The sequence below is a fragment of the Carettochelys insculpta genome, chromosome 7 (assembly GCF_033958435.1).
Source record: "Carettochelys insculpta isolate YL-2023 chromosome 7, ASM3395843v1, whole genome shotgun sequence".
In the NCBI taxonomy this organism is placed as follows: domain Eukaryota; kingdom Metazoa; phylum Chordata; order Testudines; family Carettochelyidae; genus Carettochelys; species Carettochelys insculpta.
Genome location: NC_134143.1, coordinates 63,326,020 through 63,351,467, shown reverse-complemented (window position 1 = coordinate 63,351,467; position 25,448 = coordinate 63,326,020). Strand labels below are relative to the sequence as shown.

At 46.4% G+C, this 25,448-nt stretch overlaps 1 protein-coding gene across 5 annotated transcripts in view; it reads left to right on the top strand.

Annotated features, from left to right (window-relative positions):
- The window catches only part of VWA2 (von Willebrand factor A domain containing 2), a 66,447-nt gene extending 41,897 nt beyond the window's left edge, over nt 1–24,550 (top strand). For 4 of the 5 annotated variants that reach the window (XM_074999834.1, XM_074999832.1, XM_074999831.1 and 1 more), the window contains 7 exons: nt 564–696; nt 3,324–3,379; nt 5,179–5,286; nt 6,583–7,164; nt 13,183–13,728; nt 19,844–19,966; nt 21,752–24,550. In XM_074999834.1, the coding sequence (XP_074855935.1) occupies nt 564–696; nt 3,324–3,379; nt 5,179–5,286; nt 6,583–7,164; nt 13,183–13,728; nt 19,844–19,966; nt 21,752–21,783 (1,580 nt within the window). In that variant the 3' untranslated portion in view covers nt 21,784–24,550. The remainder of the gene's footprint in view (nt 1–563; nt 697–3,323; nt 3,380–5,178; nt 5,287–6,582; nt 7,165–13,182; nt 13,729–19,843; nt 19,967–21,751) is intronic. The other variant, XM_074999835.1, reaches the window with a different exon arrangement.
- The last annotated feature ends 898 nt before the right edge of the window (nt 24,551–25,448 follow it).

The window sequence follows — 25,448 nt, the reverse complement described above, 5'->3', positions numbered from 1 at the left end:
TCACGGAACTCACCTACCTCTCAGTAGACGTGGAGTCTTTGCTCTGCCACAGTCTTACTATGTGACCTTGGTCAAGTCACTTAGCCTATCTGTGCCTCAGTCCCCAGTCTGCAATGGGAATGATTTCTGCCTCAAAGGAGTGTTGAGGATAAATACATTAAGACAGTGAGGCACTTGGATATACAGTATTGGGGACCATGTAAATATCTATGAGAGACAAAAATGCCCTAACAACCTCACATGACAACGTAAATCACATTGCTGAAGATGTTTTGGTGGTACAGTGATGTGGGTGATATAAGAAGCCATGCTGAACATGTGTGAACTTGGTGGAGGCAGGAATTGTGCCAAAACAAAGCATATGAAAGAATCTGTGGCCAGGAATCCAGGAAAGGGCTAACCTGCCCACCGGAAGCGTAATTGTTTGGTTTGGGGCATCACCAAGGAGTTGCAAAAAGTTGCTGGTTGGTTGAGTAATATCCCAGCTGATTCAGCTCCCGCTCCCAGACAGCTCCACTTGCTGACAAATGCACTAGCTATCTCCTGTGTGCTCCTTGTGCCAGGTTGCAAGATTGAATCTCACCCTTGCGAACGCAAGACACTGGAGACTGTGAAAGAGCTGGCAGGGAATTACGTATGTTGGAAAGGTTCAAAGAGACCAAATGCAGTGCATATGTCCCTCTGCCCATTTTACAGGTGAGTCAGCCAGCCTTCTCTCTCAAAGTCAGCTGTATGCGCACAGAGAGCACACACACGTTGCTAGATAGGGTGATCGGGGTTTATAATTTATGGTAACTTCATATTACAATGGCATTGTGGCCCCAGCTGAGGCTGTGACAAGCTCTGTACATACACGTAGTAAGAGACTGTCTGTGCTCTGAAGAACGTGCAATTTAAACAAAAGTTGGGAGGGAAACTGAGGCACACAGCAACAAAGTGACTTGCCCACGGTCACCCAGCAGGCCTGTGGCAAACCCAGGGGTAGAATCCTGATTCCCAGGCAGGTTCCCTAGCCACTGGACCATCCTGCCTGCTGTTAGGGTCTCATTTATGTATTTCACACGATTCCTAGTTGTGCAGCACTGGCTTATATTCTCCTGTCTATGCAATAAAAATCCCGGTAGATTTATCCCTGGTACTCTGTGGAGTCTGCACTGACTCTAGCTAGTTCCAATATTAGCCATGGTGGCTATTGTTTTCAGAGAAGTCCTTTTCTCCCTGTTTAGCTGACCTGAGAGTCTGGGGAGATTCTGGCCTATGGAGAGGCTTCAGTAGCTATCCAAACACCAACGCCCATGCAAATATTATGCAAATAGGTCATAAACAGAGAGGTATATTGTCAGGTCAGCAGCAGGGAGTTGCACAAGGAGATTCCCCTCATGCTGAGGGGAGGATCTACCTGAAAAACTGTGACACTTCTCAAACCTTAAAGAAATCAAATGCCTTCTAAAATCTTCATTAGAGCTGTATGTGCAGTAAGTGAAGTAAGTTTCAAGTGAACTGCAAAGGCAAATGTAAAAGTGGGTGCTCTTTTTTTTTTCTTAAATGGGGTGGCTATGTTGGTCTGTATCTGCCAAAACAATGAGTCCTGTGCCACCTTAAAGACTGACAGATTTATTTGGTCACAAGCTTTCATGGACAAAAAGATGCATCTCATGAAATAGGTTTTATCAGTGAAAGCTTAGACCTAAATAAATCTGATAGTCTTTAAGGTGCTACAGGACTCCTGGTGTTCTCTCTCTCTCTTTTTTCCCCCACTCATTTATAGGTGTATAAAGAGACATTGAAAAGGAGTGGGGGTGGGGGGTGTTGTTGGTGTTTTTCACTTGTTTTTTATGCCTGAAATTCAGGTCTTGTCTACTCTGGAAAACATTGGTAAACTAGTGGTATTAAGATATCTCATACCAAAAAAGTGAAGCCTGACTCATTGAGCTGGGAATCTACTTTTCTTCAGACTGTGCAAAATCTAGATTTGTTTTAAATTCAACCGCCTAACAAACTCCTAGAAGGAAAGGTCTGTTAAGGTTTGTGTGTCCTTTCTTCTTCAATGAACAGATGAGAAATGCCACCCTATGCTTTGCTAAGGCCCCTGGGAGTCGAGCAGCAAAACCAGGGAAAACTAGCTTTGATGAGGCTGGTGTGTCAAAGATTTTAAAAAATTAGCAATCCAGCCACCTTTTAAAACAAAACTTTCCTACTCTCTTGCATGTTATGAACAGTCAGGAAAAGATGCAAATGTTTTTTTTTTTTCTGTTCAGGTCATCTTTGAAATGAGAGAAATGGTTTCAAAGGTGACCTGTGAGCATTCGTGTATGGCTCTCACATGGAGGAATTCTTAGACTGTCTCTAGACTCCCGGGAACTGTCGACAAAAGATATACAAATTGCACAGTGCAGTTTGTGTATCTTTTGCCAGCAGTTCTGTCGGGAGAGGCTTTTCTGGCATTTGACCTATCCACATGGGACCAACTGTTGGGGAAGAAACCCTCTGTCGAGACAGCCCTTTTTCTTTGTGGAACAAGGTGTGCAAGGATATCGACAGAATGCTCTCAACTGCCAGATCTCTCCCAAGAGATCTGCAGTCTATGGACACCTGCTCTGTCAACAAAATTTCTGGTGATAGAAGTTTTGTCAACAGAAGCCTCTGTCTAGGCAAAGCCTTTGGGATCAAGAATAGCTTCCTCGTACAGCTCTTGCTGTCGTATTAACTTGTACAGTTAGAACTGATTGGAAACCGGAGTTTCTATGTCATGGGAAGTGTCAACATTTTGTTTTTATTCAGATCTGGAACAAAATATTTTATTTCTGACAGCATGAAAAGTCCAAAAATATCAGTTCTGAACCATTGAAACATTTGGGCTGTGACTATACTACAGAAGCAACTTCAAAGTTGAGTGTCTACGCACACCCTACTTCAAAGTTAAAGTTGGAAGTAAGGGCGCTACTTAGGGAAAATGTGTGGACTCTCTGCTGGCTACTTCGATGTAGTGCCTAACTTCGAAGTTAGTTCCTAGTGTAGGCACACCCTTGGTATTGTAAAAACATTGCATCATCAAATATGGTAATGCAGCAAATAAAATAGTAATTTATCTAAACAAGGTGAACCAAAATAATAATCAAAATAATTTGTTGTGACTTTTTCACATCCAATTTTGTCAAAATTGGATTGTTGCCACCAAATGTTTCAATTTCGATGAAATTGCACTTTCTGAGGGAAAACTGATTTATGTCAAAAACTTTAGTTGTATGATCAGCCTTGCAAAATGACTTGTTAATCTTGAAATGTATGGTCAGTCCAATTTTGTATCAATCTTTCTATCTTAGTTGGAAAAGAGTCTTGATAAAACACCCAGCCAGATGCTATCGAACTATCTGTCCAGGTAGGAATTGATCTTTTTGAAATCCAATTTACATCTATTTTTTTAAAATGGTAAACTGAATTCAGATGATTTATTTTTAACCACAGGCAGTTCCTCAACAAGGATCAGAAAAGCAAGGATTGTAATTCTTAATCAATATTAGCGAGGAACTAGTGAGACTTCTTTTTTCACTCATATTCTTGACCATGAAATCATTCTGCTTGCTTAAAGCTGTTCTCCTTCACTCCTGGAGCAGCTGGTTCACCTCTAATTAATCTGTAATTCTTTACATTCTCATCTGCTGACAGAATCGTACTGTTCCCAACTGACCGTTCTCGTCATCTGAATGAGCCAACAAGAAACAACATTCAAGTTGTGCATTATTTTGGAGATTGCATTGTGACCAACACAGAGCCTTTGTCTCCAACAGTAGTTGAGCCGTAGGTGTCATTAATTTTAGAGAGAATCTAACGCTTGGCCTAGGTCTATACTAAACATGGAAGTCGACCACAGATACACAGTTTTAGGTACGCCAATTGCATAGCTAAAATCGACGCGTCTACGCTTGGCTAACTAAGGGGGGAAGGTCAACGGGAGCTTTTCTGCCTTCGACCTTCCTTACTTCTCGCCTTTCACAAGGAGCACGGGAGTCAACTTTGACTCCTGAGAGCTCAATTTTGCACGTGTGTGAAATCAAACCCCAGAAGATCGACCCTGTGTAGGTCGATTTTCCGTGGTAGTGCAGATTAGCCCTTGGTTCTTGTATCCTCCTTTTGTGCTTGTGTGGAAACAGCCACTCTTCTTGGTTTACCAAGGTGACAGACCACCCAGTTGTTCAAAACCCGGAGTGACTTGATTTGCTTTGTGTTCCTGAATGCCCTTTGAAAATACACCCTCATTGTTGAAGCCTCCTGATTTGAAGGGGAAATGGAGGTTCCTTGATCTTAAAAAAATTTGCATGTGCCACACAAGCAATGCAGTACATTCTGGAGGAGAGGATTAGGATTTGAAAATGGAACGGATAGCTCCAGAATCATTCTACTGACGTTATCCCTGTATGAAGTTGCGTCCTGTGCTGCGGGGACACACCATTAATAGAGCCCAGGAGAGGAGGTGCGTGGTAGCCGGTAGAGTGGTTTCGGTCTGCTTGCATTCACTATTTCCCATATAGTCTTTGAGCAACAAGTGTTCTAAGCTGCACCCTAAACCCATAAGTGCTGCAGATGCACCATATGGTCCCAAGGGAATCTGAACAGAATAGGCCAGTTTCTCCTCTCTTCTCCACTGGTGTGAATCTAGAGGAACTGCCCTTATTTCAACAGTTACTTCAGATTGACACCAGTGGAGTGGCTTCAGCATTTCCCTGATGTTGAGTTCGCTCCACAGCAATTCAAGTGGAAGGTGGCAAACCACACTTAGGAATGGACCGCGCTGCAGGACTGACACTGCATTGTAATGGGGCTTTACAAGACAGCATTTACAAAGAGCAAACTTTTTTGAATGGTTGGAGCTACGTGTGTCAAGAATGGGGGCATTCAAGTGTGAATAGGTTACCTTTAAGAAATTACTGAATTCTTCTACTTTCTAGCAGACCTACACAGACATCAGGGCCTTGCCTCACTTTGCATTACTTGAGCAGAGGAATGTCTCATGAGACCTTCCTACAAAGCAAGAGAAAACTACTTTCCAAATGATCTAGTACCTGTATGACTTTGCATAGGCTCAGAACACTCACGCCTAATCTACTATGTAGTGTGACTATATGTTCTCTCTGGGCCCAACCCAGGCTGTCTCCTGGTTCTTATCTGGTACCTTTGCAGATCCCTGTGATTCCCAGCCCTGTCACAATGGAGGCACGTGCATTCCAGAGGGATTAGAAGGGTACCACTGTGTGTGTCCTGTTGGATTTGGAGGAGATGCCAGCTGCGGTATGTTGGTCTATGACTCATCCACTGGTGTGAACCAAACTTCTCAGAGGAGACTGCTGGGAGAGAGACATGGGGGGCACCAGCCATTTGACAAGGCTCCCATTTGACTCCTTCCTGCACCACCTCTTGCCCTGGGCAGAGCCAATCCTAAGGGGATGCAGGGCCTGGGACAACCCCTCCGTCTGCCCCAGGCCACAACCACATGCCGCCCCTTACCCCAAGCCCACACCAATCCTCACTGAAGCCCAGAGCAGAGCCACTCCTCTGGAGAGCAGGATAGATAGAGCTGGGAGCTGAGGCTGTGAGGGCAGGCGTGGGGCCAGTCGCCAAGCCCCAGGCAGCAGCCAGGACCGTGGGCTCTGGGCCCTTGTCTCTCCCCATCCCCTATGTCATTTTGGGGGCATGTGAGCCTTCATCCCTCCCCCCAACACACATGTGTCTCCCCAATCCCTCGGCAGCCTATCTTCCTGGAACAGCCCTGGTATGGAATTAGAGCGCAGGGAGGAAGGGTTATTACAGTTGGCAGGATGGGGCGGGGGCCATCCTCTTCCTTTTAAACCCTGCTCCCAGGACAGAGTGTTTTCCTACTGCTTGGCACAGAGCTTAGGCCTGTGATTGCCTGGGACTTGCTGCCTGGTGCTCCCTGAATGGCTGATGGACGACATTCAGCTTCATCGGTTCCTCCAGGGTATGATCCTGCCTGCTCACTCCTCACAGCCCTTGTGGCTGCAAAAGGCACTAAGAAAGGAGTCCCATCAGTGGTGGCAATTGGCGTGCAGCCTCATAGGAGCTGCCTCCTTGGCAGTGAGATCTGTAAGAAGGGTATGAAAGGTGGATCCATCAGCTAAAGTACCTGTGCGGTGGCTTCCCACCCCTTCTCTCTCCTCCCTCAGTCCTTTGCAGAACTTTCCTGCATGGAACTTCAGAAGAGAGCAGTGATTCTGGGTGCCCTGCTCGAGAAACCCTAAAGGGGCTTGATTTTCAGGAAATGCAGAGAACCTGCCCTCTGACACCTTAGGTCCCTCAGGTGTCTCAAAAGATGCCCCAACCACTTCCTATCACATATTCCCCAGACCCTCGAAGTTCCTGTGGCATCTCACCAAAGTGAATGGCATCCAGATGCCTGATTTTCCTGCCGTATAAGACACGCCGCCCAATGAATGGTTTTGTTTTCTTGACAGAAGAGCTCTGGGCTGCATTCTCTCTCCTTTAGATCATTGGGATTGCAGGAGGTCCACAGGATGTGCATGCTGATTTTTTTCATTACATGTAGTTACTGACTTCCTTTGCTTTCAGCACCGAAGCTGAGTCTGGAGTGCAGCGTGGGTCTTCTTTTCCTGGTGGACAGCTCATCGGGTACTGCCCTGGAGGGATTCCTGCACTACAAGGCCTTCCTAAAGAAGTTCTTTCAGGCAGTGTTGAGCAAAGACTCCCCAGTCAATGTTGGAGTGGCCCAGTACAGCAATGATGTCCAGATCCCTATCAGAGTGGGTGAATACAAGGAAGTGCCCAGGCTTTTGAAGCTTGTTGACACCATGCAATTCCGCGGAGGTGGAACCTTAACTGGCAAAGCCCTTCGGTACATCACACAGCATGGTTTTAATAATGCTCCGGCCTTCAGAGATGTTCACGGCGATCTCTTGCGTATGGTGGTCTTGCTCACGGAGTCAAAGGCTCAGGATCCTGTGGTAGAAGCAGCGAAATATACCAGGGGAAGGGGGCTCTTCCTAATTGGTATGGGCAGCGAGTCCTTAAGAGCAGAGCTGGACAATGTGACGGGAAATCCCAAGCATACAATTATCTATTCCAACTCCCAGGATCTGTTCAGCAAGATCCCGGAGCTGCAGGAAAAAATCTGCAGCGTAGACCATCGTCAAGGTAAGGCCTTAGCCGTACGCCACAGTGCACTAACAGAGTCACTGCCCAAGGGAGTTCAAGGTTTAAAAAACAGGGTGGTTAAAAGAATGTGCCAGTTCCACCAGAAACTAATGGTACAGAATCCAGTGATACCATCCCAAACACTGGACACTGAGCAGCAGAGCATTGCCCGAACCTAAAGAGTCGGCTTGTGGCAGAGGCTAAAAGCACAGAATCCGTCCCGTTCATGAACAGCCCTTGCACCTGGGGAACATAAAGATTGCTGCTTTCTAGGGCACCCCCAGGCGCAAATCAATCAAAACATGGTGAGAGGGGATCACCGTCCACTCCGAACTTCTGCAACAGCCCGTAGACCTGGCTAGTGGAATGGGGAAATATTATGGGCTGCTGAAAGGGCTATGTTGCAACATGTATATACCCGTTCTACAATGGGGCTTCGGGGAGGAAGTGCAGTCCCTAAGCCAGGGGGGAACAAAGCTTTTATGTCAGTCCCCACTTTTCATCCCTGCGTTTAGCAGGGTTCCCCCAATTTGTCTAATGTAATCCAAACTGATGGAAATTTCGGTTGTTATGTTCATATGAAGAACAAAAAACCCTTCTGGCACATGTGAGAAAATGAAGTACATAGAATGTAAAAACTTTATTAACTGGTATACAAAGACAAATACACATCCATAAAAACAGTGACGTATTTCAGCATTTTTAATTAGGTGGATAAGGCTGACACCCAGAAATTTCCCCTTTATGAAATTTCACACACCTTCCCGCTCCAGAGGGGCCTGCCTCCCATTTTGTGCACCTCTGCCATAAGCCATCATCCCTCCTAGAGCTTTATCTGTGGGGCTGCAGCTCGGATCTGTCCCCCATCACCCTGCCCCATGGGCCTGGAAGATGGTGAACTCTCTCATTGGTTGATGCACCAAAGAACGCTCTCCAGGCATGAGATTTTCCCTCCCTTCTCGTCAGAGTCTCAGTTCTCTTTCTTCAAAATAAAACTGTTTAGCACAAGTTCGACATCTCGGACGTGCCCTTTCTAGGGTTGCCAATCTTCCAGTTTCTGAAAACCGGATGCCCCTGTTCCACCCCATCCTCTCAGTTTCCCTCCTGCCGCCAACAGTTCTGCACTCTCACCACCTCACCAGTTACCTCCAGGATGGATGTGGGTGAGGCTCTCTCCATTAATCACTCACTCAGGTCCTGCAGTGAGTCTGTGGAGGCGCTGGAAATAGAATCCAAGAGTCCTGACTTCCAGCCCTCCTTCCCTGCAACCCACTATCCTTCATTCTCTTCCCAGAACCAGCAATAGGAGCCAGGAGTCCTCGCCTCCCTGCCCCATCCTAGAACAATGGTCTCCTCTCTGAGCCAGAAAAAGAGCTTGGTCCCTGTCCCCGACTCCCTTCCCAAAGCAGGGAGCAGAACCCAGGTGTCCTGCCTCCCAGGCCCGTGCTCTAGCCGCTAACCAAAGCCAGGGACCAAAATCAGGAGTCCTGACAGCCAGCTCCTCCAGACCCCCAAATCACAAGGCTAGGGATGGTCCCAAACACACACAGGCATCCCCTGCCCACAGGGGTCTGTGGAACTCACTTCCCTCTAGGGAACTAGTCCCATTATTCGTGATTGTAACCCGCTCACCCTGGCTGGCTCCAGAAACCTCGCCTGGAAATATTGGTTCCAGGGTCACCCCAGTTCTTCTGAGGGATTTAATGAGACTTTGCTCCTGGTTCCTCTGTGGTGTGAGGCTCTTGGGCTTCCTCAGATGCAGCTAGGCTGGGTTAGCTGCAAAGCCAACTTGTGCTGCTCAGAGCAAGCGGGCATCTGAGCTCCCAGGGCAAGGCACTGGGGGCTGTCAGACTCCTACTTGGGTGGTGAACTTGCTGTGAGTGCCGAGCCAGGATTGGCAGCCCACACTGGCCCTTCGGGGGAAGCCACCCCGCATGGCGTGCCGAGCCTGATCCCCTCTGCAGCTGATAGCAGCTGAGCAGAGTGGGGCCATGGTCTGCTCTCCAAGCAGGACCTCTCTCACCATCAGTCCCCCACAGGAAGCAGGCTTCCTCCTTCTCCTCCCAGCCTCTGTGGTGTGACCTCCTTGCCCGCTATGCTCACAAAGTCATTGCAAAGCTGCAGGAGCTCCCCTTCCCCACCCCTGGAACAGCACCTCATCTGTCAGAGCCTTCTCCCCGGCCTGCAAGAAGCCCCCTGTCGCCATGGCTGAGGTTCTCCATCGGCCTCTGAGCAGCCCCTGCTGGTCTTCCTGCACTGGATGAGGTAAACAGCATATTGTGGTAAACATGTGCAGGACTCGTGGATCTTGAAAGGTGCATTGTTGGGAGCAGGGGTTAACTGATCCTCAGACTCATGGAGATACATCTGCCAGTCAGCAGACAGGAGGGTAGTTTGATGATCAGAAGAATGGGTCCAAAAGTTTTCTTTCATGGTGTGGTCTCCATTGAGTATGGGTTGTGATTGCTTAATGGTACCCCGTACGGGTTCTAGTGTAGGGTGGTAGGTGACAACAGAGGTGTGTGGTTAGAGGTTTTTATTTTCCTGTATTGTGAGGCAGGTTCTTTTGGAGTAGTTAGGTGGCAGGTTCCATGGTGCAAAATCGGAAGGAGCATGTTTCCTTGTTTGGTGATATCCTGGCTTTTCTCCTCAGAGCATATTCTGTGGTATCTGAGTGCCTGACTGGAGGTAATAGATTTTCTTGGTGTATTTGGGGTGGTTACTGGATCTGTGAAGGTGAATGTGATTGTCCACAGGTGTCTAGTACATAATTGTCTCTATGGTTCTGTGACAAAGTTGTCTCGGCCTTGAGGGCACCTGCCGGAGGCCTTGTGGTCCTGCCACACTCTGCAGCGGAAAAGAGCGGAAGAGAAGTCCTCCAAGCTGCCGTGTCGGAAGCAGCCAGTCAGGAGCCAGAAGGTCAATATAAGAAGAGCTGCTGGGTCAGAGCAAAGAGCGGGTACTTGCTAGAGCTGGAGGAAGGCACGTGGTGCTCTGGGCTACCTGTGGGGACTCCACCAGGACAGGCAAGGGTAAATAATGTGTGGGAGCCATGGTGAAGTGGCCCCAGACATTATAGCAGCAGCACAGTTATTTAAATGGACATTACAGACAGCTGCTATCTACGGGGTCCCTGGGCTGGGACCCAGAGTAGAAGCTGGGCCTGGGCTCCCAACCCCTATTTGCTACCAGGGGAAAAGGCTTGGACTTTGAGGGATCCCAGAAGGGGAACTGAACTGTGGTGGCTGGAGAGTTGTGGTCAGAAAGGCTCCAAGAGGGCAAAGTCATTGCCTCCAGGGAAGGAACCCTGAGGCAGTACTCTGTTCTAGAGGCGGGGACAAACAGGCTGTGCCTACGCAGCAAAGTGATCTCGAAATAACAGCTGTTATTTCTAAACGTTGGCAGCGTCCAAACCATGCACACATTATTTTGACATAAAATCGAAACAGTGGGTGTGTTATTTTGATTCCGGTAAACCTCATTCCACAAAGAGTAATGCCTCTTTCGAAATGGGCGCTGTTAAGACATGAAATAGCACAATTTCGAAATAAGCTGTAATGGGCTCCAATAGCATTATTTCGAAATAACACTAGGGACCCGGAAATGCGATTGGGAAATAGCTGGGTGCCATTTCAAAATGTATTTTGCATGTGGATGCGTTATTTCAAAATACTATTTTTTCGAAATAATGGGTTTTGAATAGCGCTGCTGCATGGCCATAGCTATAAAGACATTACAGAGGGCACTGAGAGGGGCCACTATTAAACCTATGCTCCAGAAGGGACTTGCTTTATTTACGTGCAGCCCGGGTGAGTCTTGGCCAGAGGACTGAGTCACAAAAGAGGCACCCCAGAGCGTGAGTGTGCAGGCACGTGCATTTGACCATGGGTGCTGACGTGAGGTGAGTGCGCCCCATTACAGGGTCCATTGTTGAAGCTGATTGGGGTATCCAGGTATTCGATGCTCGTGTGGGAGGAATTCTAGAGGGAGTTTGTCACATGAGTGGTGGAGGTGGAAATCTGAGGGATCATCTGTTCAGAGGATGAAAATGTCTTTAATATATCTCAGCTATGTCAATGGTTTTGTAGTGCTTTTATCTAGAATTTTTTTCCTCCCAGATGGCTCAGGAAGGGGTTGACATACCAGGGGTTTGTTGTGAAATATAAAAGTGCTTTGGTTAAGGATGAAATGACTTGAGTTTGGCAATATGTATGGGTGGATATGTGATTGTCATCCATTGTCCCAGAGATATTTGAAGCAGTCAGTGATGTTGTCATTTTGAGGAATGTTGGTGTACAGGGAGGTGGTATCTGTAGTGGCAAGGATGGTGTTGGGAGGTATGCTGTTAATTCTGCTGAGTTTCTGGAGAAAGTTGGTTGTCGTCCAGAGGAAGATTTGTGTGTAACTGGGCTGAGGTGGCTTCTATGAGTCCTGGTCTTCCTACAGTAGGAGTGCCAGGGCCAGGTATGATGCCTGCCTGGGTTCCCTTGTTTGTGTATCTTGGGAAGCTTATGGTGGAGTATCTCTGAGGTAGATTTGTGGGGAATGAGGCTGTTGAGTTTCTCTTGTGATTTGGGGAAGGATTTGATAATATTTTAAAATTTCTGACTGAATTGTGGTGTGTGATCTTCTTTGAGTTCTTTATAGTAGGTGGTGTCAGAAAGCTGTCAATTGGCCTTGTTAACATAGTCACTGAATGTGAGAACTGTGTTGGTAACCCCTTTGTCTACTGGTTTGATTGCTGTCTGGTGGCTAAATTTCATAGACTGTATAGCCATCCTCGGCTCAATGGAGCGATTGGAGGAGATGAGATTTTAAGGATTTCAGTCTATTTTTTCCTGAAGCAATCAGTGCAATGATCTAGTATGTGTTTTCACTCTCTGTGGGGTGTTCATTCAAATGATTCTTTCTTTTCTTATGACTGTCGATTGGTGCATGGTAAGTGTGGGTGATAGCGTCATTGTTTTGAGGTGGAGTTGGTGCATAAATTCTTCTTTCTCCATATACTAGTATGGTATCAGGATATGTGGTGGCGCAGAATTTCAGACCCTAGGAAAGTATGGATAATGTAGCTCCATTCAAGGGTAGCCTTGATAAATTGTTGATGTTGGATTGTTGTGTAGTGTCCATGGAGGAGGAGATTTGGTTTTTCTTTTTTGTTTTTGGTTTTTTTTTGGGTAGTTTTGTGTTTCTTGCACGATGTACAGATTTCCCTGTTTTTTTCCTCTTTCCTTCCAGTGTATGGAAGTATGTGGTGATTTCTCGTTTGAAATGGGCCCTTCTGGAGTATGTGAGGTGCAGGAGATGATTCCTCAGTTTTTTCTGAAGTCCTTCTGCAGAGCTGTTCAGAATATTTGGGGTATGTAGTGGCCAGAAAGCTATAGTCTTCTGGAGATGATGTTTTGTTTCTTGCATTTGCTCAGGAAGCAGATGATGTTGTTGAGTTGTGCTTCGTTTGTCCTCATGTTGTGGTCTGTCCATTTCAGATGGCGAACTTTGATATCTTCCACTGTTGTTCTGCGAGCAACACTAGTAAATGCCTGACAAGGAACGTATGAATGAATATTGCCATCATCCCTGATCATTTGTGCATATCTCATTAGTACGTGGAATCCCCACAGACTTAATCATCTCACTTTCTGTTAAATGGAGGGTCACATCTGGGAATCCTCACCAAGTTCTCACTTGTCACAGTGACTTTTGCCAGGATGTAAGGCAGGAGCATTTGGCTCAAACTAGTGTGACAGATGAAAAGAAATGAGGATTGTAACTTAATGCAATGGTACTTGTGTTGATTGTAGATCTGGGGATTATCTTTTCTAGCTGCTTGATATGAGGGGGCTGTAAATTCCTATAATACTGAGCTGTAGATTGCAATCTGACATTTCATATGATGCTGCAGTTCATTACCGATCAATAATGATGTATTTGCTGAGAGCAGAACCAGGTGGCTTTTCTCCTCTGTCCAAGCAGTAATGACTATATTCTGAAAGGCTTAAAGTTTGCTCTCCTTTCCAGGCTGCCAGTCTCTGGATCTGGTTTTTGCTTTGGATGCCTCCGCTGGAGTTGGCCGGGAGAACTTTTCACGGCTGAGGAGCTTTGTCATTGGTAGCGCTCTGCAGTTCAATATCAATCGGGACGTCACTCAGATAGGCCTCGTGGTCTACAGCAGCCGGGTTCGTACAGCCTTTGCCCTGGATGCTCACGTCAGCAGCTCAGCTCTTCTTCAAGCTATCAGCCAAGTCCCTTTCATTGGCGGGTCAGCCTCCACGGGCAGAGCCTTGCTACATATTCATGATGATGTCATGACTGTTGCAAAAGGGGCGAGACCTGGCGTGACCAGGGCCGTGGTTGTGATCACAGCCGGGCATGGCACTGAAGATGCAATCGTTCCTGCTGAGCAGCTGCGGAGCAGTGGCGTGTCGGTGTTTGTCATTGGGATTGGGGATGTACGGAGGGATACGCTGCTGAGGATTGCTGGCTCTCCCAACTACCTGATACATGTTTCCTCTTATGAGGATCTGCACAGTTACAAAGACTTGGTCGTTGAACGACTATGTGAAGGTGAGATGGGCTTTGGCTTCCTGTTCTCATTCTTAAGGTATGGCCTTGTAAAACAGAGCTACACAAGGATTTCACTGAGCCCCACGCCAGTCCATTAGGTTTGGTTTGCCCAGTTGCAGTTGCCTGTTGCAAGCCTCTCAGGGTTAAATCAGTTTTGCTCTGTGTGCTGGAGGCACAGGAGAGTTTAAGTCTAGCTTCAAATGTGTAGGATGTCCCACACGACCTGTTCTTACAAGGGGAATGACAAGGGAACATATTTCAAAGCAGCTAGTGATCAGTTCCTCATGGACTGCAGAGAAGGTCCCATCAGCTGACTGTGGGAGTCCTCTAGCCCAGCAAGCTTTGGCGACATATGGATCCAGATCAGTCTCATTTTCTTCCTGTTGTCTTCTGTCCCCTTGCAACTCACGTCTGACTTGCTTTCTCTTGTAGTTACCAGCCAATAGCAAACCATGGCAGCTTTAGGTTGAACACTTAGGTGGGGTGACGGAAACCTGCCTTTCTTACAAATGGTCCTTGTTATTTAGGGGCACTTTTTCAAATGGTCTTGACGGTCTTCTATGGTTAGTCAATGATGTGCTGCTGTTGGAGGATTCAAGCAGACAGCCAGGGACATGCACAGAAGGGGCTCTTTCATGTAATAAAGAGCCCCCTGCGCACACAGATTGACAATAGTTTTGCTCATTTTTCTGAGTAGGGCAGTCTCCCAGAAAATCAGTGGGTAAAGCCCCTATTACTCCGTGTGGAATGGTGTCCACGGATGATCAAAGGAACACGAACTAAAGGAATAGCGTTTAGCATGCTAGGGTGTTTATAAAGGATTATTTCTTTGTACTTGCCTGTGAGATGTGCAGGTGAGTGTAAAGATAATAACACAAGGTGGATCAAAAGAGTTAGAGGGGGGTTTTATTAAGTGGGAAGAATACAGGTGATTTATTTATTTCTTAGAACACACAGAGATACTTGATATGTACTCAGGTATGTTCTGTTGCAATGCTTTTCCGCTTAGGCATGCGGCTCACCAGTAAAGGCCTGATCCTGCAAGGTGCTGAGCAAGCCAACAGCGCTGCTTGCAGGAACTCCTCGGCAATCTGCCCTTCTATGGCATGTGTTTAGACAGGGTGAGGTTCAATTTATCTGCATGCCTCTTGGCTGTGTTCATAGTGCAGCCCTGTTGCCAAATCCAGTGCTTTTAACTCTACAGAAATATTTATCATTTGAATAAACAATGGAAAAAGTAAGGGTGATTGGGTAGGATGGGCTTAGGGGGGCTGGACTCTAGTGACCTCCTGAGATCTCTTCCAGGCCTAGGGTTCTGTGATGGGGGGTAGTTGATCAGGGCATGAGAGAACTGAGCTCGCTTACCACTTCTGACACAGATATCTGTTGTGATCTTCGCACATGTACCTTGTCTTCCTGTGCTTTAGTTCCCTGACTATAAAATGAGCGATTCTTCCCTGAAGGGATATAATGGCCACTAACTGTGGAAAGCCTGGGGAGGATTCAGTGACTACCGGGATGGGGGACATGTAAGTGCCTATCCCCAGAGAGAGAATAGCCCTTCTAAACACAGTGGCTGTGTCTACACTAGCCCCCTCCTTTCAAAAGGGGGATGCTAATGAGACACTTTGGGATATGCTAATGAGGCACTGCAATGAATATGCACTGCCTCATTAGCATAATAGCAGCCACGGCACTTTGAAAGTGCTGCTTTCAATCACGTGTGGCTCGTCTACATGGCATCCTTTTTGAAAGGACCCCACAGACTTCGAAATCCCCTTATTCCTGTTTGGTTATTGGAATAAGGGCATTTTAAAGTCTGTGGGGTCCTTTCAAAAAGGATCCTGTGTAGAAGAGCCGCACGCGATCAAAAGCAGCACTTTTGAAGTGCTGCAGCAGCCATTATGCTAATAAGGCAGTGCATATTCATTGCAGTGCCTCATTAGCATATCCCAAAGTATCTTATTAGCATCCCCCTTTTGAAAAGGAGGTGCTAGTGTAGACACAGCCAGTAACAGCTATAAAGAACAAATCTTTCAATAGCTGGGAAATGGCTCTCTCGGGTAATTCCACTGCAAGAAGGAATGAAGAACCTTTTAAAAGAGCTGCCTTGGCAAGGTGAGATGGCAGATACGCAAATGTTTAATAAGCAGGTAAAGTTGCGATGAAGTGGGGTTACACTCCACTTGGAAGGCGGTTAGGCTGAAAAGATTATAGCTGGTCCCAGAAACATTCTGTAATGGTCTAAAAGCATACAAGATCAAACGAGGCCCAACTGATCCATGTTTCATCTCCAGAGATGCACTTTCTGTATCCCAAAAGGGAGTGAGTGCTTAAAAGCTGGCCCATCAGAAAGTTACACGTAGGCTGCAAAGACAGAATAACCAGCTCATTTTAGAAGGGTCAGTGCATTCTGTTCACCAAGCAGAGTCCTTAGGAATGTATGGCTGGCGTTAAACTGATGTAGGTTAAATGATGATTAACACTTTGGGGGAGGAAAAGAAAAGGGCTTTCAGATCCTCCCCAGCTTTGTCTGTGGGAGAGGTGAGGGAATGTGATGACACAGAGAGAAATTCTGGAAAGAGTGGGAGTGTGGCAGGGTTGAAGCGAGTCTGATCAGCTTTATGGTAAATCGCTCACATGCTGAAGTACGTGGGCTGGAAGCAGATTGCACTAGCTGTTTGGGGTCCCTGTTCCAAAAGAAGGGAGCCATCTCTTCCTCTGCTATGTGCTGAGTATTTATTATTGATTTCGTGCCTGCGGGGTCAGTTCTTTGACTTCTGTGGGAGTTTGCCTAAGTAAAGACCTCAGTGTTTGACCCAGAGTGTAGGTGTCTCATTGGGAACTTCAGGCCCTACGATGAAAGGATGCCCAACAAGACAAGTGAGTCATGCTTTCCCCACTGAAGAACTGGAATGGCTTAAGTTCCTAAGGGAAAGTTATCTTTACTTAAAGTGGCTCATGAAACAATTGGTGCTCAGGGCATGACTAATTCTCTTTTTGCACATGACAGCAAACTTCTGGGGATTCCTACAATTAAAATGACATCCCATGGACTGAAATGCCATGAAAACCTTCTCGTCCTACCCTGCAGATTCCTCCCTGCCTTACAGCCTGGGATGTTTATGCTTGGCAACTTGTAAATAAGCCTAAAAACCTCATCAGCTCCTTCTAATCGCTCATCTGCCCTTTAAAGAAAAGAGATTGGGAAGGCTGGTATTTGCTTGGGAATCCTCAATGCAGCAGAAAAGAGTGAACTTCAACTGTGGTTATGTAGTATGGCTGTAGCCCTCTTGGTCCCTGTTGGAGAGACAAGCTGGGTGAGATGACATCCCATGTGTTAGTCTGATAAAAGATCAATAAAAGAGATTCCCTCACTCACCTTGTCTTTTTGATTGAGGATGTGGAGTGTAGGATGGAATTAAAGTGCCAGGGCTATGTTGCTAGCACTTCAGTAGAAACAAGGGAAATCCTGACCTTTTTGTGTGGCTTATAATAGGAGTTGATGTGCAGCAGGAAAATATGTATTGAGGATGAAATTCTCTCATGCTCAGAGAAGCCAGTAAGGTCTATGTAGCTATACCTACGATATAGAAAGACCTTACTTCAAAATAGCTGTTTTGAAATATTTTATTTTGAAATAACACAGCTACACACAAAGGATGCATCAACACTAGGAACTAACTTCAAAGTTAACTTCAGGCACTACTTCTAAGTAGCCTTGCAGACAGGCTACACACGTTTTCCCTTACTTTGAAGTTAACTTAGCCCAACTTCGAAGTCCTTACTCCATTCCCGGGAAGTTTAACTTCGAAGCAGGGTGCTTGTAGGCACTCAACTTCATAGTCTGTTACTGAGGGTGGAGTGTGGGCGGGGCTTGTGTATTTCAAAATGGCATTTCTGGACACAGCACTATTGCAAAGTAGTGCCATTGGATGCTGTTATGGCTTATTTCAAAATAGCATTAGTCTGTGGTCTTTTAACAGTACCTATTTCGAAATAGCATAAATAGGCGCTATACCTCCTGCAATGAGGTTTACCAATTTTGAAATAACACGCCCGCTATCCCAAATGCATTTTGCAATAGCATGTGCATAGTGTAGATGCAAGCAAAGTTATTTCAGAATAACTCTGTAGTGTAGACATAGCCTTGTGAGGTAACTTCCACTTAAGTGCAGAGAATGTTGCTTAAGTGTTGACTAGGCCTTGGCTGTTGAGGAGAAGCAGCGGGGAGGGGAAGTCACTGGTTACAGAGCCAGAACACAGCATTTCCTGAAGCTGAATTGCTGCTGTTATGCGCCTGTGCAGGTAGCAGTTGTCGGCAGTGCCCAGGTTAGGAACAAAGGCAGTGCGACAGGTGAATATCTGTCATTTCAACTTTTACTGGAGCTGTAATAACAGAACCGGAGGCCATGTGATTACAAAGGCAGGAAAATCATGGGATCTGATGATAAATGTATGTGAAAGGAAGGTTGGATCAAAGTCTGGTGTTTTCAGTGCGCCGTTGACCGGACCTTGGACAAATGGAGCAGATCAGTGAATTGCTCAGTATAAAACCTAAATAATGGTCACAGTTCTTGGCCATTGGTAACGGAATCCTGCTGTTAATCTTCTGCTTAAAAAATGTGCCACTGACGGTTGGCTGGAGAGTAGAAGTGCACATAGTCTCTTGTATAGGGCATATTTTGTGTGGTTATGGACTTGTGTGTGGTAACAAAGCCACAGCTCTCAAGTAACTTCACCACGGCCATTTGACTCCGCGGCCATTCCGAAGGAGAATGTGGATTGAATGCCGGAGTTTTCTGTTTCAGACAATTAGCTTCTCGTCCCTTAATCTAAAAGAGAATTTCCAGTGGCTGCCAGTGGTGTAATTATTACCAATTATATTTACTGTGATGGTGCTCAAGCTCCAACCAAGAATTGTGGCCCATTTGCTAGGCCCTGTACAAACACAGTTAACAGAGAGGGCCCGGGTCATAAATAACGAACCATCTGCATGTAGAAGACTGATGCAGAGTGAGGGAAAGGGTGTCTATGTAACCATGTGGTTGAGTAGTTCCTGCACCACCCCACTGAGGGCACAGGCATACATATGCACTGACCAGTGCATTTCAGTATTCTGCTTTACCCTGGAAAGTTCATGAATGGGAATCCCAAGTGGCTCTGATAGATAATCATTCAGACACAATCAGGATAGGAAATAGCATGCAAATGAGCCACTTCCGTAGGACAGAGGAACTGATTTTGTGCTCTTTTATCAGACACCCTGACTTGTAAGAGAACAAAAGAGAAGCGCTTAGCAGGCCCACATTCTAAGCCACTTGCTTAATTGTTTGGCTGAGGAATTTCACAGGCTTTCAAATGCTACTGCAGAAACGCCAGTTACAATACACCAAGAGGCTTCTAAGATGCTACTGCTTAACCCTGTGTACTTGTGGCAAAATGGCATGAAAAGTGGCAGAGTCTTGCTGAGAGCTGTATGTTAGGAGAGCCGGTTGGCTCTGTCTGTCTCTGTCTCACACACACACATACTTTTTCCTCCTTCAAATCCCCTCTAAAAACCCACGGCTTCAAAGTCTTTCCCAGCTTTCTTTCCACCAATAATTTATCCGCCCTTTTAAAAAAAATCTAAGCTGCTGTCCTGTCTTGTCTCTCTCAGGGCCTGTGTACCACCTCTGGGCTCTGTGCTAGTGGATCTGACTGCAGGACTGGGGCATTCATCTGTAAGCTGCTTGGGACAGGAAACATGTCGTACTCTGTTTTGTGGGGTGTCTATTAATGGACCCGATGCCCTTATGTTAGTGGGATCCACGCCAGACTCTTACTCAGGGTGGCTAGTAAAGTAAATCATCTTCTCTGACCTTCTCTAGAAGGCTCTCTAACTGATGTTGTTTTGCTGTCACAGTGCACATACAACCGTACAGGCTATGACTTGGTTCCTGGCCATTCAGCTGTTTGATTTCCTTCCATGCCTTTCTGTAAATCCAAATGACTTTCTATGCAAAGGCAATGCATACTGTCGCGCCCAAGTGCTGATGACGGAGCTGGGTGGAAGAGGGTAATACTCGGTGATGGGACAGACGCTGCCATTCTTCTTGTGTTTTGTCTATTGCAGAGGCTAAAAGCCCGGTGAACCTGTGCAAACCTAACCCGTGCATGAACGAGGGGGTGTGCGTTCTCCAGAATGGAAGCTACCAGTGTGAATGCCCAGGCTCGGAAGGACCGGACTGTGAAAGCAGTAAGGCTCACTGAACAGTAACCAGGCCGTGAATTTCGCCGGGCAGGGCTTACGCATTTTCAGAGGGTTACAAGCATAAGCGCCAACTCTGTGGGTGCTTGGGGCTGGAGTATCCCCAGGGAAAAATTTGTGGGTGTTCAGAACCCTCTGGCAGCCAGCTCTTCTTTTGCCACCCTGTGGCTCCCACCTGCTGGTGGCCCCTCTGACCATCTCCTCTCCATCTCTCCCAGTGCCTTCCACCCACTGCAAACAGGCCTTTGGGAGGGAGAGAAATGGGGATAGAAAGCACCCAAGGGGGGCAGAGAAGAGGGTGGAGTGGGGGGAGCATGTGGGCAGGGAGAGGCAGTGTGGAATCGAGAGAAGGGGCGGAGTTGGAGCCTGGGTGGAGGGTGGGGATCAAGTATCCCCAGTTAGATGGGAAGTTGGCACTGTGGTTCAGAGCTCCAGGGTGGAGCAGCAGCCTCAGCTCTGTGGTCAGGAGCAATGGTCCTCTCCTTCCTCCAGCTGTTTGTATCTCTCTCCTTGCCACATCCTGGCACAAGAGACACTCCTTCTCCCCCTTTCTTTTCTCGCTTTCCACTGTCTGCTTTTCCTTCTGCTCATGGCGGGCCATGGTCAGTGTTCCCTCCGATTTCTCCCATCCATGTGCGGGATACATTTTATGCACACCAAGGCATGGGCAGATGGGCAGCACCAATAGGAACACTTGCTATGGTCGCTCTGCTAATCAGCTGGGTGGCATTTGACTCATTCCTGGGTGGTCACCCAAGTGCTCGGCTTACAGGGAACACTGGCTGTGGTGGTGGTGATGGCAGCAGTTGGGTTTTTTCCCCCTTCTCAACTCATCCAGAAGCTCCACCTACCACTTGTGGGAGGGTTGAGTGGTCTCCACTGGCAGGTCCATGGGGCTCAGGTGGTCCATGATTCTACCCTGAGAAGAGCACCTCGGCCAGGTGGTTGTGCCTGGCTATGGACACTACACCCTCACCTGCACTGGGGAGGTGCGGGGGAAACAGCCGTGTGCTGTTTTACCTGGGGCTGTGTTTGCTCTGACCGAGAACAGAGAAGACTTTCAAGCTTTTCCTTCCCTCCCTTATCTCCTCTCTCTGTCCCCTCCCCACAGAGTAGTTTGGCAGTGCAGGAAGAGGGGTCAACCTCTCAGACGGGGAACCAGTGAGCTTGTGGCTAACCCTAGGATCGTCTTAGTGGAGGTGGTCTCAGCAAGCACTGGAGGGGAGGTGGCTAGTGCTTTGGGAGCAGAGACTTGGCCTATTCTCTGGCTAGTGTCTTGGTGCAGTTTTTGCAGAGGGTTTCTGAACCGAAGCAAAGTCCTCTGGAGCTTTTGCAAAAGTAATCCTGTATTGGGTGGAGTCATTGGTTTTTCCACATTAGTTGTACCATCAGCCTCTTTGCCATGCCAGGAGCCTGACCCCACTTAGCAAAGCTCTTTCTGGGTCCTGCTTCCATTTAGCAATTTGAAAGGTGGAGAACAGCTCCTCATTCCTCTCCGTCCCCTTGGACGTCACAACCTCCAAATTACGTGTTTTGCTCAAGCTCACACATTTTGGCAGAGCCATGACTAGAATCCAGATTTCCTGACTCTTGCCCCACAACATCTGACCTCATTTGGGCTACTGCCACCACAGCGCATGCCTGTTGCAATGGCATCTCTGAGCATGGTCCAAAATATACTTTATACTTACAAAGAATTGAGTCTTGATTTTTGCATTGAGAAATTGTCCTTTTTTTTTTTTTTTCAAAATTTGTTTATTTTTATCATACCAGGAATTTTCAGGGGCAATGTTTCAAGATCATGACTCCCTGCCACAATCTTTCCTGTGCAACAAAATCTGAGTGGTTTGCAGCAGATTAAGACAGCTCGTGAGCGTGCAAAAAGGCAGACTCAGTCAGGACACTGAAAGGGGCAGTTTCCCTGTCCAGTTCTCTCTTCCCTAATGCTTGCGTACACTCATTAACATATGAGAAGATCTGGCAAGCAACCACTACGTATTTCAATGAACAATTTCATCTGGCACAAGACTGAAATGATGTCTCTCCACGTTCACTCAGGACGCCCGCTGGTCTTATCAGTAGTCGATATTATTTTCTTTTTGTAATTAACTATTTGATGTGTTTAAATATTTATTACTGATTTTTTTTTGTCTTTCCACTCCAAGATTTTAGTGTATTTTGTGTATGTTGTGAATTGGCAGCAGATGTTTAGATCAAGCTGGAGCAATTTTGGGGTTCGGGCAGAAAGGGGTTAATCTAAATAATATACTGCTTAAAGGAACTATCTAAAGTGCAAATTTTTAATAGCGAGTGTAATTAAAACCCACAAACCAACAGATGTGGAGGAGACTCTATCATTTCAGATCTGTAAATCAAGACTGGGTGTTTTTCCAGAGTTCCCTCTAATTTTTTTATTCCATCCCTGGGTGGGATACATTTTGTTCTGTGCATCCAGGCATGTGCGGCTCAGCACCACCAGTAAAACCAAATGCTGCTGTCTGTGAGTGATTGTGGGTGCTCTGATGGTCAGCTGGGTAGCACCTGGATTTCTCCTGGGCAGCCGCCCAACCACTCAATTTACAGGGAACATTGGCGTCTTCCTAAAAGAGATCTCTCGCTAAACTAGGTAGAGAAAACGGAGTGAAATTCTGTGGCCTGTTACAGGAGGTCAGAGAAAGGTATAAAAACTCTGACTCTACATACTCTAGCTAGGGTTGTGGAAAGAGCCAGGTCCTCAGCTCCAGTAAATCAGTTCAGCTTCCTTGGTCCGGCTGTAATTTACACACACGCTTTACAAGCCCCAGTTAAATATTCCTACATCTGCAGTCATTAGAATGAATTATTGGATAAACACAGGAAGACAAATGAAGATGAGAGCTGGTGATGGCCTTCGTTATGTTTCACATATTTCCAAACGCTGCAATGTTCTGCTTAGCTCTTTGTTTCTGTTCATTTGAGTGATGTAATGTGCTTTGTCTTTATAAGCATTTCTATCAGCTGCATTTTGTTTTTGTTAGGAGGGACCTTAACTTGAAATACTGTAATAAATGTAGCTAATTCTTCTCACAGCTCTAAAACGGAGCTACAGCAGTTCATACATGTATTGCTATATGTAATAGATGAGATGGCTGTTTTAGTCCTAAAGATCAGATTGGTTTACCATGTAAATCTAATGCTAGGTGATGGCTGAAAAATGTCTTGTTTAAAGCCTAGAGATGAGTAGCCCAAGCACACCGGGGAGGACAGATTCTGGGCCAAGTTAACAATTAATTTTGGATTCAGTGTGTTAAACAGCTGCATTTACTGAATTGTTGTTCATGTAAATGATACCACTTTAGGCTGATCCTCTGTGCTTTATTCATGCAAACTGTCACTGGCTGGAGATTTGTCAGTGTTGACTGTGCTGCAGACAGAGCACTGAAAGGGTTCCAGACCTTGTTACAAACGGGGTTCCAATCAACTGGATGTACTGCCCCTTATTATGCTGTGTAACCTGGCTGCTGTTTGGCTTTAACAAGGACTTCTACCACCATCAGTTCCCTCTGGGAAACTCTTGTTTGCCCCTCTTCTTCTGGCCTTGCTTGTCCCACCTCCTTTCTTTGCCCCTATTTTACTCTCTGATATTTCTCCATCTCTTTCCCTCCCATTCCCTCTTTCTGGCTTCTCCAGGCCAAAGCCAGGCTCCCTGTCTGAGTGCTGCAAATGCTCATTGCTGGGCTTTACAGGAAGTTCTATCCTCCCTTTCTAGTCTCTGGGGATAACCTCTGTAAAACTGCCCCCTTCAAAATGCTGAAATACCGCAGGGGTGAGAACCTAAATAGACAGCTCTTCTGGCTGCCGTAGTGGCTTTAAGCTGACAGCACCTCACCCAGCAGGCTAGCAGTCCTGGCCACATGGGGCAGGAGAGGCTGGGCCATGACTTTGGAGGTGCATGTACTACTCCTAGCAAAGAACACATTTCAGAATATGTTGCTCAATGGATCATGAGATTGGGTTACCGGTGAAGCTATTAAACTTACACTCCTGCTCTCTTGGGGCTATTGAACTGTTCTAAACTGCTATTTTTCATGGCGTCCATCATCTTGGGAGAGAGTGAAAGCAGAAACTCCAGTTCTGCTGTGGACATAACAGAGCCAGAAAGATTAACGTTAACGGCTCGTGGTAATAGCATCAGTTGTTCCAAAGAAAATTCCCTGCATTTGAGTGACTTGGCCCCATGTTTTACTAGTAGCATCAATGTACAAAACACACCAGTTATTTCACAGGCTCATTGGCATTGATGATATTTTCTACATGTGTGCTGCGTGGAGAGATGATCTGTATCCATCTACTGAACCCTAAGCTTGATTACATCCCTGGATTGTACATTTGTAACCTTTCTGTATGTGTGTGTGTGTTTGTTTATTTAATTTTCACTGTTAATATGAGCATATCTAAAGTGTCAGAGTTTTACTGGGACAAACTTAATTCTGGCATGTCCTAATTTTTCGTGCTTGGCTCCGGCTCCTTGAAAAAGTGGCGGGGGTGTTGTTTGTTTGTTTTGGTTTTTATATTGTCATTTCAGTGGGTATTATGTGTAGTATACAGCATAAAACTAACAGTCCTCAAGGGTGTGAAAATGGAGTGTTTCACATCTTGTCAGCAGTCTCGATGGGTGGAAGATGGTGTTCTTAACCAGCTATAAGAACCATACAACATCAGGAAAGTGCTGGGAAAATTATGCAATCACAGAGAGAAAGGCAGCCTTATAGATGGAACTCGGAGACCTGCATTCTGTTTCTGGCTTGGTCACTGGCCAGCTGCTTGCCCTGGGGAATGTATATCCTCCCCTTGGGGCTTCTTTAAAATGGGGAGAAAGACATTGACCTCCTTTGTAAAGTGCTTTGAGATCTACTGATGCTGTAGAAGAGCTACTGTTATATGTAGTGGAAAAAACTCATTGAGCCAAATTCATCCCTGGTTCACCCCACTCCAAAAGAATTGTCTGATAATGGGCGAACCACAGAAATCTATCATCGGGCCTGATGCTCAGAAGTGCTGAGCACCCACAATTCCAAGCAAAGTCAAGGGGGTGGCAGCACTTGGTTCCTTTGAATATCAGGCCTGTCCCTTCTACGAATGCACAAGGAAGCAAGTAGAATTTGACAGAACTCCTACTGTAAGGGACAGCAAATTGTAATTCAGGCAAGGACTCAACTCTTCACTAGCTTAACATAGTGGGTCAAATATACCATTTCTTGCACCTCCCATTGATTTCATCTGCTGGTGGCAGGCTGAATTTGGCTCATAGTAAGCCATGCATTAAAAAAGGCTCCACATTGCTGTGATCATTTTTACATACAGAATCACATATACGTGGGGCCACAGACAACATCTGCATGCTAGGCCTGACTCTGTAAACATTTCTTACCTGGCATTTTTGCCTTGGAGTCAAAGAGATGTGTGATGTCTTACCTGGCCATGAGAGCTG